This window comes from Phyllobates terribilis, unplaced genomic scaffold (assembly GCF_046119375.1).
Source record: "Phyllobates terribilis strain yellow unplaced genomic scaffold, ASM4611937v1 Scaffold_2__4_contigs__length_985480577, whole genome shotgun sequence".
Lineage (NCBI taxonomy): Eukaryota > Metazoa > Chordata > Amphibia > Anura > Dendrobatidae > Phyllobates > Phyllobates terribilis.
In genome coordinates, this window is record NW_027362762.1 from 648,614,899 (window position 1) to 648,633,622 (window position 18,724).

General features: G+C 42.5%; 1 protein-coding gene across 2 annotated transcripts in view; it reads left to right on the top strand.

Annotated features, from left to right (window-relative positions):
* Positions 1 to 750: 750 nt before the first annotated feature.
* Positions 751 to 18,724, top strand: part of KLHL12 (kelch like family member 12) — a 30,899-nt gene continuing 12,925 nt past the window's right edge. Inside the window, exons 1-4 of one of the 2 annotated variants that reach the window (XM_073666692.1) lie at positions 751 to 909; positions 3,110 to 3,222; positions 10,215 to 10,420; positions 14,952 to 15,105. In XM_073666692.1, coding sequence (XP_073522793.1) covers positions 10,223 to 10,420; positions 14,952 to 15,105 — 352 coding nt within the window. In that variant the 5' untranslated portion in view covers positions 751 to 909; positions 3,110 to 3,222; positions 10,215 to 10,222. The remainder of the gene's footprint in view (positions 910 to 3,109; positions 3,223 to 10,214; positions 10,421 to 14,951; positions 15,106 to 18,724) is intronic. The other variant, XM_073666693.1, reaches the window with a different exon arrangement.

Consider the following 18,724-nt stretch of genomic DNA (forward strand, 5'->3'; position numbering starts at 1 on the left):
CTGATGTCACCTCTCGGCAGAGGCACTGGGTTTTGCCGCTCTCCTCGAGACCCGCCAACTGTGAAGAGCAGTACCGTTACTGACGTTCAGAGACAGCGGATCCTGCGGAGCGCAGTGTGACTTGGCGACTCGTGAGCGGTGACATCTGTAACGTTACTGCTCTTCAGTCGTAATGGTGGTGCGGGCCGAGAATTGTGTACTTACTGGAAATGTCGAATTCTGGCAAAACTCAACAATCAGCGCTGTGTGTCATTTTTTATATTACGAAAAAGTGATAAGAAAAATTAAAGTTTTATGAATCAGAAATAAAACAGAATTTGTTGGCCGTATAAAAAATATAACAGTATAAATAAAAAACATCATGTGCAGTTTTTGATGTGTACTTCACTAAAAACTGGAAAAATAACACAAAAAAAGCATTAAAAAGCCATGAAATCATTGTATAAATATGACTTAATTCCTATTCAAGAAAAAAAAACCTGTAATATCATTATTACACTCCAGGCCGATGTGTAAGGAGGAGACTAGAATGGAGACTGAGGAGCTACTATAATACCCTCCATCCTAGTCCTGTCAGTGCTGAGCCGTCCACTGGAGCACACACTACTGTGCACACACGGCTGTCAGCCCGGCCATAAGGGCTAGGACAGGAATCTTCAGAAGTCCCCATTCTGGGACCCATGTTTGTGTAGCACGCTCGTCGCCCTGCAGGGAAATCTGTCTCCGAGAACATGGCGGCCAGTGTTTCCGGGCACTTCCGGGAAGTCTCGCACTCACTCGCTATAGAGATGTCATCAAACACCGCCGACCACAACAGGAGCGTGAAAAACGGTGATAGAGTGTGCTGCCTGCATGTTATGTGCCTGGATAGTAAAGGGGAGGCCTCGGTTATGTCGTGATAACTGGAAGGCAAGTATGAGCAATAGATGGCTATGGCTGTGTACAGAGGCTGCAGAGCTGCCAGCTTGTCCTTCCTACAGAACCTGACCACTCACAGAGGAGCTGCTAGTTTTAGCATTTCATTGCCTGTCTCCATATGCCCTATTGGGTACATGGCATCACAGAGAAGGGCTCAAAGATTAATTATCACTGATCGCCTAGTGGCTTCATTACGCTATAGGGTTGTCATGGCAACACCTGAGAGTGGCTGCAGACTGCTGGAGGGGCATGTCTGGCCCCTGCCATAGTAAGATCGTGCCCCCCTGGTGCCCACAGCAGTCATTAGAATGATCTCTATTTATTTGTGGGCAAGGGGCTTCATATTTAACATATTTTTTAAAAAAAATAACATGGGATTAACGAGATTGTCCACTACTATTTCATTGATTTCCTAACCTTAGGATCAGTCATCAATGTCTGATCGGTTGGGGTACAAGACCCGGCACCCCCGTCGATCAGGTTGTCACGCAAGGTGTTTGAAAGACTTAGTGCAACACAAACAGAAGAGGGAAAGGGCGAGTGGAGACCTCTTGGGTTGATCTAGCATCACCCTGTCTCCCCTAACGTCCCTATATTGGCTCTTCATCAGTCGCCGCACGCGTGCCTCACCCTGTCTTACCCTGGTGTATGGCTAAGGCTAGGGAAGGGAGGAGATGAGCACTATTTGATCTCCACTAAACACTATAGACAACAAGGGTGGACAAATGGGGAAATTGCTTAGCTTTAGACGACTCCAGACAAATGCGCACCTGTCCTCATGCTCCAGAGAGGACGAAGTACTGCTCTTCCTAAAACCTTCACAAGTACAACCCCTGGCAAAAATTATGGAATCACCAGGCTCGGAGCATGTTCATTCAGTTGTTTAATGTTGTTGAAAAAAAGCAGATCACAGACATGGCACAAAACTAAAGTCATTTCAAATGGCAACTTTAGGGCTTTAAGAAACACTAAAAGAAATCAAGATTAAAAATGTGGGACTCAGTAAGGGTAATTTTTTTCAGACCAAGCAGAGGGAAAAAAATATGGAATCACTCAATTCTGAGGAAAAAAATATGGAATCACCCTGGAAATTTTCATTTCCAAAACTAACACCTGCATCAAATTAGATCTGCTCGTTAGTCTGCATCTAAAAAGGAGTGATCACACCTTGGAGAGCTGTTGCACCAAGTGGACTGACATGAATCATGGCTCCAACAGGAGAGATGGCAATTGAAACAAAGCAGAGGATTATCAAACTCTTAAAAGAAGGTTTTGTCAGGGGTTGTAGTAATGAATATCGCCGCCACCTCCCTCTGATACACAGCAGGTATTTAAACACCCAGACCAGGGAGTTAATTAGCCAAAGGGAGGTAGCCGCTGGGTCCTAGAGGCAGCGTCTAAGAAGATGTCTGTAATGCCAAACGTAGAGATGTCCTGCAACCAACTGCAGGGTGACTGTCACTTCTGACACACCTGTGACACAGGCGTTATCGGTGTCGGCGGCCGGAAGTACTCACTTGCGGAGCTGGCCCTGTTCTGGTAGTTTCCAAGGCTAGGGACTACATATCAGCCTCATATTCAAATCAATAGGCGTCGGATGTGTAGTACCCTGATGCGACCACTGTCAAAAGACGGAGCAGCTCCGCAAGGACTTCCAGCAGCCGACAACGATGACTGCTTATCGGCAGGGATGCCAGGTGACGGATCCCAACCAATCAGACATTGATGACCTATCCCAAGGCTAGGTCATCTATGAAAAAGTAGTGGACAACCTCTTTAAAGCCCCTCTCCTTTCTCAAGAACATAGGTATTTTTAGATTCTAGCAGCAGCGGCCAACCAATTCGCAGCGCTTCCAAGCCCTTTCCTATTGAGCTTGGAGTCGCTGCCCAATGCTACAGAGGCAAAGTTGGCTATGTTTGTAGTGTCTGAGAATGCACAGTTAGGCCAGGCAACAATGCCGCTGGTCAAAACTGTCAATCAAGCAGGAGCGCACCATCCGGCAACCTGGAAGAACATCCCTTTAATACATTTTCAAGCCTTTTCACATTTTCTTGAGTTGCTTTTATTTAGGGGTTACTTAGTGTAGTTTAGAAGATACTGTAAGTAATAAGACCCCAATAATTGGTAGAAAAGAATGAGTAGGCTATTACAAAGTCATAAACCTCTTGACAACTGTGTTTTTATTCATAGGATGAAATCTCAAAGTTGACCATGAAGCCTCTTGTCTGATAGTAGGCACTTTCCGAATTCCTGTCATGCAGCGTTGTGCCTTGAAGATCATTTCTATTAAATAAGCTACTCAGGTAAGATATTACTATCATCTTCTGACCTTTTGGTTTGCTGGCAGGTAGTTAACTCTGTAGTGGCCAGGGTCAGCAGTCACTTGCTTCTCCGATAATGTAATATAATTCAATCTTCAGCTTGTCCTAGTCAGGTGTTAGGACAGACTGAAGACATGCATCTCGGGGACATGTAAAGACATTACAGAGTAACACACAGTTCACCAGTTACATGAGGAGTGAGGGCGCTGCTTGAAGGCTTACAATCTATAATGAAATGTGTTGGGGAGGGGGGGGGGGGCGACACAATAACTGTTCGTAGGAGTAATTTTCAAATCCAAATAACACCCCAACCAAACAATCAAGGGAGGGCTATATGCTAACCAGTTAGGGTTCTAGAGCCGCTATGAATCAAGAACAGTTGCAGCCTCCTCTGGGCTGTGTTAATCGATATCTGCCGTGTTGAGTCAAAAAAATCCTCCCATTCCTCCACAGATATATGACTCACATCTCTCCCCCACCTATTTTTGACTGCGGTCATAAGGTCACCCAGAATTCTTGGTAGCAGAGAATTATACATCAGAGACATAACATCCTTAGTAGTTTTACCCCTTACCACATAGTCTAGTATCCCATTGAATGAGATGGAGAGAAGAGATCATAAACAGTTTCCAGTGCTCTTACTGCATGCCTTAGTTGTAGATATCTGAAAAATTCCAAATTACTTAAGTTGAATTCTTGTTTTAGTTGTTCGAAGGAGCAAACGTGACCATTCCCATACAATTGATACAAATACCTCAGGCCGTGTTGTTTCCATTCCCCGACCCCCTCGAAATGTAGCAGTTCCTTCAACAAGGTTTATTCCATAGGGGGTATATTTAGAGCACTCCCCCATTCCCAATAGTTTCTTACAAGCCCACCATGTTCTATAAATAAGAAGTAGGGTAGGGAAATCTCTGGAAGTGACCTTAAATGTATATGATTCCAAGAGGTCCAGTAAATTATTCCTCGCCCACCCTCCTCAGATGTTTCCGTATCACTTAACCGGCCTCCTGAAACCCTCTAAAGTGTTGAAAATGGGATGCTAGGAAGTATCCCCAAGCATGTGGGAGTGTTAAACCTCCTTGATCATTGGGCAGCTGTAGTTTCTCAAGTTTTATTCTTGGAATAACTGTTTTCCAGACGAGATCTCTGAGGATGTTGTGCTTTTTTCTAAACCAGTATTTGGGAATTCAGACCGGGGAATTATGGAGGGCATGAGGCACATCTTGATAAGATTAGTTTTACCCAGAGTCGATGTCGGTAATTTCCTCTGAGCAGTAACTTTATTTCTCACTTTTATAATCAGGGGATTCAGATTTAAAGTCATATAATCATTAGTCTATTTTGTAATATGGATACCAAGATATTTAAATTTCAGCACTTTGGAATGTTTAGTATACTATCCAATCCTACCATATCTCTACATACAAGAGAAGTAGCACAGACTTCGACGAGTCTTATTGTAAGCCCCGAAAAGGTCCCAAACCGTCCTATTATCTCCTATCTATTATCTAAACAATAACAGATCATCAGCGCATAGAGCAATCTTTTCCTCCTTGTTACCATACGTAAAACCTTCCAGTCCATAATGTTTTCTAATAAGGCAGGCCAATTGTTCTATTGCAAGGGCAAACAATAAAGGAGATAGCGGAAAACCTTCCCTCGTGCCCTTGTGAAGCACAAAGCTGTCAGAGATGTCCCAGTTGGGCCTTGACTCTGGCAGTCGGGGCTTTGTATAGTGGCATTATCCACCTAATGAATTTGGGTCCAAAACCCATCTGTTGTAGCACAGCCCAAATATATCCCCACTCCACACTGTCTAATGCCTTATTGGCCTCCAATGACAGAACAGCCTTGTGCCTAGGATTTGTCTCTGCTGCTTGTAAATTGAGGAACAATCTGCGCAGATTATTGGCTGTTGTTTTTTGAGGGCATATTACACTCATATATACTCCTCGGACATAAATTTTTATTGAGAGACCATCCCGGGCTTTGTCATTTGACATTTTCTCTAGCGCTTTTTGAATTTCCTCTTCTGTGATCGGTCGTTCTGAAAAGTCCCTATCTTTACTACCCAGAGAGGGTTTTAAAAACATGCGTTTATTATCCGCCTACTCCAATTTATACTTTCTTTAATTGCGGTTGAGCCGCTTTCCATTGAGCCCTATTATCTAAGCTATATTTGAGTATAAAAGCTTGTTCAGTCATTCGTACCTTATTCTCCTCTATCTCCTCCCCCCTTTTTACGCTCTTATCCTTTACCATCTTTATTTCTCTTATTAGTACCCCCCTCAGAAAAGCATTCTTAGTGTCCCAAACTACATTCAGGGAGGCTTTACCTACATTAAGATTGAAAAATTTTGTCAGCTTTTCCCTGATATTATTTAGATTAATAAGTTTGAGCCAAAATGGGTTAAGTTTCCATCCCAAAGTATGTCTATTTCGCATTGGGTCCACTTGTACCTGAAATAGGAGAGGAGAATGGTCTGATAACTACCTAGAAGAGTATTCGATATTGAAAAGAAACGGGACCATAGGGGAGTTAAAGAGAACCATATGTATTCTTGAAAGAGACCGGTACGTCAATGATACGCATGAGAAGACCCTTAGGAGCTATTTCCCTCCAAACATCTATCAGCCACACTTCATTATCAGGGGGCCAAAAGGGGTCGAATTTTCATCCCCCACTGGACACCTATCCTTTAAAGCACACATGTCAAACTTTGGCCCATGGGCCAAATCTGGCTCTCAGGGTGGTTTTATTTGGCCGCGACACCAGAATCATCGCCTCTATGTGGGGCCCATTATTCTGTATGGAGGACTATGTGAGGCCCATTATACTATATGAAAAGCTATGTGGTGCCCATAATACTGTATGGAGGATTATGTGGGTCCATTATTCTGTATGGAAGATTTTGTGGGGCCCATTATACTATATACTGGTTGGCCCGCGGCTTTGTCCAAGTTTTTCATTTTGGCCCTCTGTGTTTTTGAATTTGACATCCCTGCTTTAAAGGACTACATATATTATTAAAGTCGCCCATAATTATAAGGGGGTATTACAGCCAATTTGCCAGTTTTCTAGCTTCACTAGTATTTTCTTGAGCAGGATATTTGAAAAAGGAGGAGGAACATGTGTTACCACAATGAATTATTCAAAATGAGACAGTTTACAGTGAACCCCAACAAATCTCGCCTCATCATCTCTAAATAAATCTATACAGATAAAGGGAATTTTCTTATGTACTAGAAGACTGGGTCCATGGGCATAGTTAGAATGAACAGCATGGAGAGTAAACCCCATCCAAGACCTGTGTAGCAGATTAATAGATTCCTTGGTCAATTGCGTTTCCTGCAGTCCTATAAAAGCAAGATTAATTTTCCTAATGTACTCGAAAATTGCTTGCCTCTTAACACTGTCTTTAAGATTGCGAACATTCCAGGACTTTCAATATTTTATCTAGTGTAGCGTGTTTCAGAACTATTTTCCCATCCCAGAGCTCAGAATTAAAACATGTATACCCCTGAAAACATCCCCCCCAAACTCTACCCCCCCACATTATCCAGTGTAAACCTACCCTTACAAGTAAGAGATGGGGTACAAAAACAGAACCATTTGTTATACTATTTTACTATAGGAACCCAAATACTTCTTTACCAAGTGCAGACGACTCCGGAGCAGAGCCCACTCACTTACTATAAGGAAAAAAGAGAATTAAACCGTATCTCCAACATATATATTCTTATACAATCTTAAACTTTCAATGAAAGCCAGAGCTACAGAATGAAAATGATCTGATGCTCATGAGTGTCCAGCCATCTCAGGGCATCCTTTCGGGTCTCAAGGAAGTTAGTAGAACCTAGGGCAACCACCCTCAACTTGGCATCATAAATCATGGACTATTGTACTCCCAGTGTTCTCAATCTGCTTTTAATGTCCAGAAACATGAATCTCTTCATCTGAACAGCCGCTGAAAAATCCCGAAATGATTAGGCCTTCTGCCCACTTAGCCTAATGTCTGGCATCTCCCTGGCCTTTTTCAAAATTATGTCTTCATTTTTGTAATGTAGTATTTTAATCTGAACAGGTTGGGGAGGTCTGCCCACTGGTCCCAGTCTGGTAGAAACACTATGGGCTCTCTCCATCGTAAATAAATGGGTAAGTACCTCTTTGCCAAAGGTGTCAAGGAGCCATTTCTCAAAGAAGCTTTCTGGGTCCCCCCCTTCCACTTTCTCTGGGACTCTCACCAGCCTATTATTATCAAGTCTCTGGCAATTTTCTAGGTCTTTGGCTCTTGCTAACAGTTCTGTCACGCCTGTATATGATTTTGAACATCTCTACGGACAGGAGGAAGTGCTTCTTCCAGTTCACTTACCTGGCCCTCGACTGCCGTGGTAGGTTCCGCTCCCTCTTGGACATCAAGCCGAATTATGGAAATAGTTTCCTGAATGAAGCCTGTTTGACCTGTCAATTTATTGTTGCACTTATTTGCTGCATTAAGAACATCCAATAGGAAAGGAGAGTTACCCAGCGATGCATTCACAGTAGCGATTTTTTTGCCGCCCCCGTCCGAAGGCCTTTTCAACTCAGGGGACCACCTTGAAGAGGAAGCCATTTCACAGTTTCCATCCTCCTCGATGTCCATAGCCAGTACAGAGTAACGGGATCCTGTTGGGGTCATATTTGGGCATCCCTGCACTTAAACTGCTGACCTTTGGGTTCTGGGCATTATATATTATACCTTGTGGGCAAATTGCTCCAATCTGGCATCCACCTCCCCTCTTAGATATCCCTGTGTCCTCACACAGGATAATCTGGCATCTTCCGCAACTTCTGGCTGTGCCCTTCCTGCCTCTCTGCCGGCACGTTTACTGTGGGTCATTTCGTCTCGCTGAGATCCCCTGAGACCGGGAGCACCTCTCACCCCTCTATGGAGACATACCAATATAACCACCTACCTGACAAAGCACTTTCCTCTGACACGTTTACACATGTACTCCACACAACCTTTCAAGATGTCTTGTGTACTCGTATTTTGCACCAAAATGTTAGAAGACGATCCTTAAGTTAAGGCTGCATTCACATGTTCAGTATTTGGTCAGTATTTTACATCAGTATTTGTAAGCCAAAATCAGGAGTGGGTGATAAATACAGAAGTGGTGACGTGTTTCTATTGTACTTTTCCTCTGATTGTTCCACTCCTGATTTTGACTTACAAATGCCAAGGTAAAAATAGTCACAAAATACTCAACGTGTGCACATGGCCTTAAAGTGTAAATGTACCTTTAAACCCATTCCTTACATAGAAAGTATTGGTTTGGCAATGTCAGGTGTATGGTGGTGGCTCAGGAGCTGAGCTTGCTGGATACGTGGCGGGTGCTGGCTGTGTTATACAGCCAGCACCTACCTCTAAGGCCACGTTCACACTTTCAGTATTTGGTCAGTATTTTACATCAGTATTTGTAAGCCAAAATCAGGAGTGGAGCAATCAGAGGAAAAGTATAATAAAAACACTTCATCACTTTTGCATTTCTCACCCACTCCTGGTTTTGGCTTACAAATGCTGAGGTAAGATACTGACCAAATACTGAATGTGTGAACGTGGCCTAAGAATAGCAGTCAGAGCTAGCTCCAATCACTTCTGATTAACCACTGTTCAATTTCTGACAGCATTTAAGTGGACTGATTGCATCATGCCAGCAATCTGGTGCCTATTGACCCCTTACTGCATCATGATTTGGGTGGGCATTATGCATTGCAGTTTTAACTCTCCTAAGGGGAACTAGAGAATTAATGTAAAAATAAATAGAAAAAATACATTAAAAAGATTTAAAAAAAATGACCAATTGAATCAACCCCCTTTCTCAATTCATAAAGTGATCAAAAAATACCCATATTTGGTAACGCTGCATCTGCAATAGGCCAATCTATGAAAATAAAAAATGAATGAATCCGTATGGTTAACACAAAAAGAAAAAAAAATATCAAAACGCCATAATTGTTGTTTCTTGGTGATCGTATCACCCCCAAGAAACACAGTAAAAGTGATCAAAAATGGGACCAATAATAAGTCTGCTCGCCATATAAAACAGAAGTCCTCCATGGATGGAAAAATAAAGCACCGTTTCTCAGAAATGTAGTTATTTATTTTTTTTTACCATTAAAATATAAAGAAAACTATACAGTTTTGATATTATTGCCAGTTCTTTTTTACCACACCATGAACACTAAAATAATGGCTGAATTGCTTTTTTTTTTTTTTTATTTCACTGCAATTTATTCGCTGTGATTCGAGAATGCAGTGAGGCCCTGACAGGATAGTGACCGCGGGCACCTAGGTCGTTCCCATGGCTGGTGCTGGTGTGCAGGCTAGTGCGGCTGCCACAAGTGGCGTAGAGGAGCGACGGTCGGAGGAGCCATCTTGAATAAATATTGCAGGAAAGGGCAGGTCCTGCTTTGGGCGGGTCCTGCTTTGGGCAGGATCTTAATTGCATGCTCTGACTAGCCAAAGGGTGGGCACACACTGGCCATTCTGGTTGGCCAGTGGGGTCCACTAGATGCACTGATTGGCCAGGGGATCATGCTAATCGTCGTCGGGGCCTGCTCGTCACACTGCTTGGCCAGGTGGCGTGCGTATGCTGACCATGCCGGACTACACCAGTTGACCCTACTAATTGGCTGGCTGCCAAACATACTGGCTTGCGGACTTGTGCGCGCCGACCCAGTTTATTACTGATTTTTTTTTTTATTTCTGAAATAAAACAGCAAATGTTAAAAACACACACAGGACCCATTGTTCCCCATAACCCTCTGCACACACCCCAGATGGCAGGAAAAAGCACCTCCCTCCACTGATCCAGGCGCTGACATCCAAAGACACGGGAACAGATAGGAAAGCGGAGGAAAGGGCTCTGAAAAAAACGCCAATGAAAAATTTTAATTCTTTCTAACCAGTGAATCTTGTTATTTTTAGATTCCAGGATGCCTGTCGAAACCATGTCACCCAAAGACATTATGACAAACTCTCATGCCAAGTCCATCTTAAATACTATGAACTCTCTGCGTAAGAGCCAGACATTATGTGATGTGACACTCCGTGTAAACATGAAGGATTTTCCTGCTCACCGAATTGTACTCGCTGCCTGTAGTGATTATTTTTGTGCAATGTTTACTAGTGAGGTAAGAGTGCTCAAGGCGAAGAATTACCTTTTACAAAAAAGTGCTATTTTCATACTTTTACACCACACTTTTTGCACACAGGTAAGGTATTATTCTGAACTGCAAAAAGAAAAAAAAATATATTTATGTATACCAATACTGTACTAATCAAGAGTTTCGACACACCTATTCATGTAGCGGTTTACCTTGTTCTTATTGGAATATGCACATTCTAAGTTATGACTGTAGGTCGCGAAACCTTAAAAGAACACATATGGAAACCAGAATGTATTAATGCTCTGATCCTCAAAGTACTCCTCTTTTTAGACTTTTTCTCCAACACCTTCAACAGGTAGTCGCCTGGAGTGGTTTTCCTTCAGTCTTCAAGGAGTTCCCAGAGGTGCTGAGCACTTGTTGGCTGCTTTTCCTTCAATCCATGGTTCAACTCATCCTAAACAATCTCAAATGGGTTGTGATCTACTGATTGTGGAGGCCGTCATCTGAAGCAGCACTCTATCCATCCCCCTACTTCTTAGTAACATGGCCTTTACATAGCCTGTGTTTTGGTTCATTGTCCTGTTGCAACACACTTGATGGTCCCTCTAAATGCAAATCAGATAGGATGACATTTTGCAGAATGCTGGGTAGCCATGTTAGGTAAGATTGCGTTGAATTTGGAATAAAGTACAAAAATTGTCAGCAGCACAGCACCATCACATCTTCCCCACCAAGCTTCAGAGTTGGCACCACACATGTAGCAACCATTCTCTCACCCTTTCTGCTTCTCACAAGCAGGCATGGTGGTTGGTATAGTACAGACTTCCACTGATCTAATGTCCAATTCTTATATTTCTTTGTCCAAACAAGTCTCTTCTTGTTTGCGGTCCTCAGTAGTGGCTTCTTTGCTGCAATTTGATCATAAAGGCCAGCTTTTCATAGTCTCCTCTGCAGAAGTGATGTTGAGATGCGTCTACAACTTCATAGCCCTCATAAATGATGCCCAGATATTGTATTAGGTGCTGTTAATTTGTGGTTTCTGAGGCTCTTATCGCTGATGAATTTACCCTCTGTAGCAGAGGTAATTCTTTGTATTCTTTTCTTGCGGCTGTCCTCATGATATCCAGTGATGGTGATTGATGATTTCCATAACTGCACTTGAGGATACCTTTGAGATTCTAGCAATTCATTGACTGACCTTCATTTCTTAAAGTAATGAAGGACTATCATTTCTCTGTACTTATTTTAGTGGTTCTGGCTTAGGCCACGGCCCCACTATCAGTATTCGGTCAGTATTTTTTCTCAGGAGTGGGATCCAAAACCAGGAGTGGGTGATAAATGCAGAATTGGTGACTTGTTTCTATTATACCTTTTCTATGATTGTTCCTCACCTGGTTTTGGCTCCCACTCCTGAGAAAAAATACTGACGGGATACTGACCAAATACTGATAGTGGGGCCGTGACCTTAGAACAGTTGTGGAATACGACTCGGCACTGTATTCAATTGTGTACCAACACTGCCTCTGCAAAACACACGATGGTCACAAACATATTTGGAAACCATTGATTCTAAAAAAGAAATGTGGACAAGGCATACTTGTTGAGTGGACACTATTCAAGGTGACTATCTCATGAATCTGCTTGAGAGAATACCAAGGGGGTGTAAAGCTGGTATTAGCGTAAAAAATTGTACTTTTAAGGAATCTAAGGTTTAACACACATTCTGGTTTGTTTCACATGTGTTTCTTTCCTTTTTGTTACTATATGTGTTCCTTCATGGTTTTGCTTCCTTCAGTCTAAATCTACATTCAAATAAGAACAAGGAAATGAATGCGTGAACAGTTGGGTACCGTAAATATGTGTGTATAGATACGTTTTAAAAAATATTTTACCAAGAATATCTCAGAAGAATTTGCGATATTCATTGCACTGAACACATGACTGCCATAATGAATGTAAGGGTTGACTCATTCAAGACAATCTAGGCACCTTGGGACCCTCTTGGGCTCAAGAAACTGTATAGCTCCTTCTTCTCACCCCTTCCCTGTTCTCCTCTTGTGTCTTGGTCCTTTTTCCTCAGTTATGCTAGCAGTGTATGTCAGTATCCTGAAGCTAAGGTGGATTAGCACCTTTCATAGTTTTTCTTATAATAACAGTTAATATACTTCGATTCTTTCATGACCCTAGGTAATTTGTTGTTCTGGTTTTTGACAGGACCCTGATTGTTCGCCCCTCCTTGATCCTTAGGATGCTCTGAGGCTAGATTTGGGGTTTTTATGTTATTTCTTTGTAATCCTTATTTGCTTAGTTTACTACACTGTTTTACAGTTAGGTCCAGAAATATTTGGACAGGTGCCGAATCTTCATGATTTGGTCTCTACATGCCGCTATTTTGTATTTAAAATGAAACAGCTAAGATGTAATTGAAGTGTAGACTTTCAGGTTTAATTAAAGGGGTTGAGCAAAAATATGCTATGAAACATTTAGGAAATGCAACCATTTTTCTATAAAGCCTCCTCATTTCAGGGGCTCAAAAGTAATTGGACAAATTAACTTTACCATAAATAAAATGTTTATTTTTAATACTTTGTAGAGAATCCTTTGCAGACAATGACAGCCTGAAGTCTGGAAGCCACGGACGTCCCCAAATGCTGTTTCCTCCTTTGTGATGCTTTTTCAGGCCTTTACTGCCGCTGACTTAAGTTGTTGCTTGTTTGTGGGTCTTTCTGCTTAACGTTTTGTCTTAAGCATGTAAAATCATGTTTGATGGGGTTGAGATCTGGTGATTGACTCGGCTATTGCAGAATTTTCCACTTCTTTACTTAAAAAAAAACTTCTGCATTGCTTTCGCTGTATGTTTTTGGTCATTGTTTGGACGTCGCTTCACAGTACAGATGGACAATCTTGCTGCATGTGGTTGAAACTGAGGATAAAGTATAGCCCATGTAGCAAAGCCAGGTAGGCTAGGATTAATTCCTAGCACTATTGGCTCTGATTATTTGCACCTGGCTGGTTGGCTCTGCATATAACCAGGCTAAGTGTTCACCTTAGTCAGTCAGCTGAGGAAAGCTGACCAGATGGGATTTGGGTTGGAGCTAAAGAGAGAGAGAGAAGCCAGAATCTCTCTCTGAGAAAATTGCACAGGCCGTGTACACCAAACTGCAAGTTAACTGGTTGCTATGGACGATAGCTGATTTGTTTGACCGGATTGGGACTAGCTCAGCTGTGTATGAGTAGTCAGGGTCTGTGGTTTGCTTAGTTAGCGCGTGGACAAGGCTAGAGATTTATGTTTGTTTTTTATTTGGTACTGTGCAACTAGTGGAAAATAAACGTCACATTGTTTTGATAAATGAATTCAATGCCTGTGTGAACGGTACCTCAGGCCTACCTGCTGGTGTGTATCCCTATACCCTGTACTTAAAAATTCATCTGGCTGCTTAGGTCTTCAGTCAGACCATCAATAAACACTAGTGACCCAGTGATATTGGAAGCCATGCATGCCCATGCCTCCACCATGTTTTACAGATGATGTGATGTATTTTGGATCATGAGCCATTTCAAGCCTTCTCCATACTTTCTTCTTCCCATCATACTGGTACAGGTTGATCTTTGTTTCATCTGTCCAAAGAATGCTTTTCCAGAACTGGGCTGGCTTCTTTAGATTTTTTTTTTGGCAAAGTCTAAACTAGCCTTTCTATTTTTAAGGCTGAGTGATGGTGTGCAACTTGTGGTGAATCCTCTTCTTTTTTTTCAACCTAATGATGGTCTGTTTCTCTTCCTTTGAGAGCTCCTTTGACCACCTGTTGTGGGTTCATAGGAACAGCTTCCAAATGCAAATGCCACACCAGGAATTGGCTCCAGACCTTTTACCTGCTTAATTGATGATTGATTAATGAGGGAATAGCCCATACAGCCCATCAAAGAGCTTTTAAGTCCAATTACTTTTGGTTCCTTTTAAAAAGAGGCAGCTACAAATTAAAGAGCTGTAATTCCTAAACCATTACTCCCAACTAGAATGTGAATACCCTCAAATTAAAGCTGGGAGTCTGCACTTTAAGCCTTTATTCTTTATATAACTATATATTGAATATGTGTTGGTAAACTGCTAAAATGCCAAAACTTGTGTCACTGTACAAATATTTATGGGCCTAACTGTACATCTAAGGTAATATTTTATGTAATTTTGTTTAAATTATTGGATTTCAAGCTGTAGAAGAGAAATAATGGGTGAAGTTTTTTACTGCCATGTTAATAAATATTATGTCGACGTGACTAATTTATTAAGAGGCTAGTGCTTTCTATTTCACTGACACAGAACCCAGGCACTAACAGCACTTTGAATGACAGAGACTGGACTGACCTGTCAATCAAATGCAGGAGAAAGGCGCCGTGCAGGGAATAAGGAGTGAGGGTCGGAGCAGTGAGAACGCTTGCAGCTAGTTTGCATAGAATTTTAACTTTGGATTTCTGCAAGAAAGGTATCGATTAAATTAGAACAGTTTCCTTTTAAATCTGAGCAAAATAACGGTTATGGTACTGCCACTTTTATCCACAGTTATCTGAAAAAGGCAAACCGTATGTGGATATCCAGGGTCTTACGTCGTGTACCATGGAGATCCTACTTGATTTTGTATATACAGAGACTGTTCACGTTACTGTGGAGAATGTACAGGAGCTCCTGCCAGCTGCTTGCTTGCTTCAATTAAAAGGTAAGCAGGTTACAGATCAATATTTCTCAAGCCGTTCTTTTTTTTTTTTTTTGTGAATTTAAAAAACCTAACCTGTTAGTAACCTGGAAATCTTTTTAATGTCTCTTTCCAAGACCCATATTAATTTTATGGTTCTTGGAAACACGCAGATAAACATATGAACGCCATCTGCAGAAATACACGCACTTTCTTGCCTTGGCAGCATGCTAAATATTAGGTTATTAATGGTTGTCTAAGGAATGTTCTATACAAAAAGATAGAAAAAGTATCAATTCAGCTAACCACTCCTGTGTCAGAGGGAAGTATCCCAGGAGACTTCCAGGGTAGAGAGGCTGTGGTCTGGGTGAGGTCCTATGCACTGGTCTGGCTTCCAGGTCAAATAAGCCTCTCAACAGTCCAAAAGAGGATGTTCTCCATCACCAAAGGTGAGTGTGCTGGGTGAATGGGATCTCTGAGGTCTAATACACATGAAGCTTATTTTTTTCCTTTCATATTTAAACCATTGAGACTTTTTTTTGGATCTGCAGCATGTCAGTACTTGCAGTGTTTTTCATCCTTTCCTGCCAGGACTCCGGTGTTTGGTGTAGAGCAATATGCTCCAGATATTCAACGTGTGCACATGGCCCAAGTCTTTTACTGCTTTTATTCCTACTGATGATCGTCATGGAAGTTTAATTACTATGAAATATTTTTTTTCTTGTTTTCTTTTGTCTAAACCTGGATATGTCCTACAGTCTGATGCTTCTTATTGTCTGAAAAATACGGTATATATAGTTATATGAAAAAGTTTGGGCACCCCTATTAATCTTAAGCTTAATGTTTTATAAAAATTTGTGTTTTTGCAACAGCTATTTCAGTTTGATATATGTAATAAGTGTTGGACACAGTAATGTTTCTGCCTTGAAATGAGGTTTATTGTACTAACAGAAAATGTGCAATCTGCATTCAAACAAAATTTGACAGGGGCATAAGTATGGGCACCTCACCAGAAAAGTGACATTAATATTTAGTAGATCCTCCTTTTGCAAAAATAACAGCCTCTAGTCGCTTCCTGTAGCTTTTAATGATTTCCTGGATCCTGGATGAAGGTATTTTTGACCATTCCTCTTTACAAAACAATTCCAGTTCAGTTAAGTTTGATGGTCGCCGAGCATGGACAGCCCTCTTCAAATGATCCCACAGATGTTCAATGATATTCAGGTCTGGGGACTGGGATGGCCATTCCAGAACATTGTAATTGTTCCTCTGCATGAATGCCTGAGTAGATTTGGAGCGGTGTTTTGGATCATTGTCTTGCTGAAAGATCCATCCCCTGCGTAACTTCAACTTTGTCACTGATTCTTGAACATTATTGTCAAGAATCTGCTGATACTGAGTGGAATCCATGCGTCCCTCAACTTTAACAAGATTCCCGGTGCCGGCATTGGCCACACAGCCCCAAAGCATGATGGAACCTCCACCAAATTTTATTGTGGGTAGCAAGTGTTTTTCTTGGAATGCTGTGTTTTTTTCCGCCATGCATAACGCCTTTTTGTATGACCAAACAACTCAATCTTGGTTTCATCAGTCCACAGGACCTTCTTCCAAAAAGAAATTGGCTTCTCCAAATGTGCTTTTGCATACCTCAGCCTACTCTGTTTGTGGCGTGCTTGCAGAAACGGCTTCTTTCGCATCACTCTCCCATACAGCTTCTCCTTGTGCAAAGTGCGTTGTATAGTTGACCGATGCACAGTGACACCATCTGCAGCAAGTTGATGCTGCAGCTCTCTGGAGGTGGTCTGAGGGTTGTCCTTGACTGATCTCACCATTCTTCTTCTCTGCCTTTCTGATGTTTTTCTTGGCCTGCCACTTCTGATTCAAACAGGAGAACAACTTGCAAGTGGCCACTTTAAGTAGCTTTTCTCATGATTGCATACACCTGGCTATGAAGTTCAAAGCTCAATGAGGTTACAAAACCAAAAAAAGTGCTTTAGTAAGTCAGTAAAAAGTAGGTAGGAGTATTTAAAACAAGAAAATGATAAGGGTGCCCATACTTATGCACCTGTCAAATTTTGTTTGAATGCAGATTGCACATTTTCCGTTAGTACAATAAACTTCATTTCAAGGCCGAAACATTACTGTGTCCAACAGTTATTACATATATCAAACTGAAATAGCTGTTGCAAAAACACCAATTTTTATAAAACATTAAGCTTAAGATTAATAGGGGTGCCTAAACTTTTTCATATAACTGTATGTAGCAGAAATGCTCCTGTGCTATGAGCGCCGACCACTAGGTGGCGCTCATAGCAATCTTTACATGACAACCACTGGGGTCTGCTGCAGACCCAGGGTTGTCATGCCCACCCATCAGTGACCCGCGATCACGTGACGGGGTCACCGATGGGCGGTGTGAGTGACGCGCTTCTGGCGCGGTACTGTTAAATGCCGCTGTCAGAGATTGACAGCGGCATTTAACTAGTTAACAGCCGCGGGTGGATCGCGATTCCACCCGTGGCTGTTGCGGGCTCAGGTCAGATGTAATAATCAGCTGACATGTGCCCGGTTCAGTGCGGGCTCACCGCCAGAGCCCCCGCTGAACCGGCCTTTGCGACGTGGTGCGTCCTATTACTGACCACGTCGGAAAGAGGTTAATCTGCAGGTTAATAGCGTTACTAACCTTCCCGACGCCAGCACTTAGCCGAACGCTGCAGGGAGAAAACGAACTTTATTTCCCCCGGCAGCGTTCCAGTTTCAGTCATGGGTGTGGCTCCGGCGCTTGTTCAGTCACCGCTTTGTATTCTTGCCCGCCGCAGTGATTGACAGCCAGCACTAATGCAGAGCCAGTGTCAGTCAGGGCCAGGGGTGCGGTTGCAGCCGCCGGTCTCTATACTCAGTGAGTACTCAGAGCAGTGACTGACAGCCAGCACTAATGCAGAGCCAGTGTCAGTCAGGGCCAGGGCTGCGGTTGCTGCTGCCGGTCTCTATACTCAGTGAGTACTCAGAGCAGTGACTGACAGCCAGCACTAATGCAGAGCCAATGTCAGTCAGGGCCAGGGCTGCGGTTGCAGACACCGGTCTCTATACTCAGTGAGTACTCAGAGCAGTGACTGACAGCCAGCACTAATACAGAGACAATGTCAGTCAGGGCCAGGGCTGCGGTTGCAGCTGCCGGTCTCTATACTCAGTGAGTACTCAGAGCAGTGACTGAACCAGATACTATATCCGCATTTGAAAAGGGCTGGATGCTTTTCTCACAACAAATGGCATTTTGGGTTATAAATAATCTAGCAATAGAGAAAGTATAACTGGTGGAGAAAGGTTCAACTTGATGGACCTGTATCTTTTTTTCAACCCAACTATATAACTATGTCGTATAGTATATACACAGCGCAGATCCAGGGACTTGGCTAGAGGTGTCAAGAGCTAGTACGGAGGTAACGGTATTTCTGAATCCCACAACCAGACTCCAGACAAAATGTTGGACTTTCAGCGACAGCTGGAGCGCTCTTCCCACTGATCTAATGGTGAGGGGAAAAAGTACTACTTCTTAAAGCCTTCAATTCTTTGTATGGCAAAGATTCTGTAAGATCCTCAGATCTGAGAGATCATCCTCCTCATTGCCATCTCTGCACTTGTT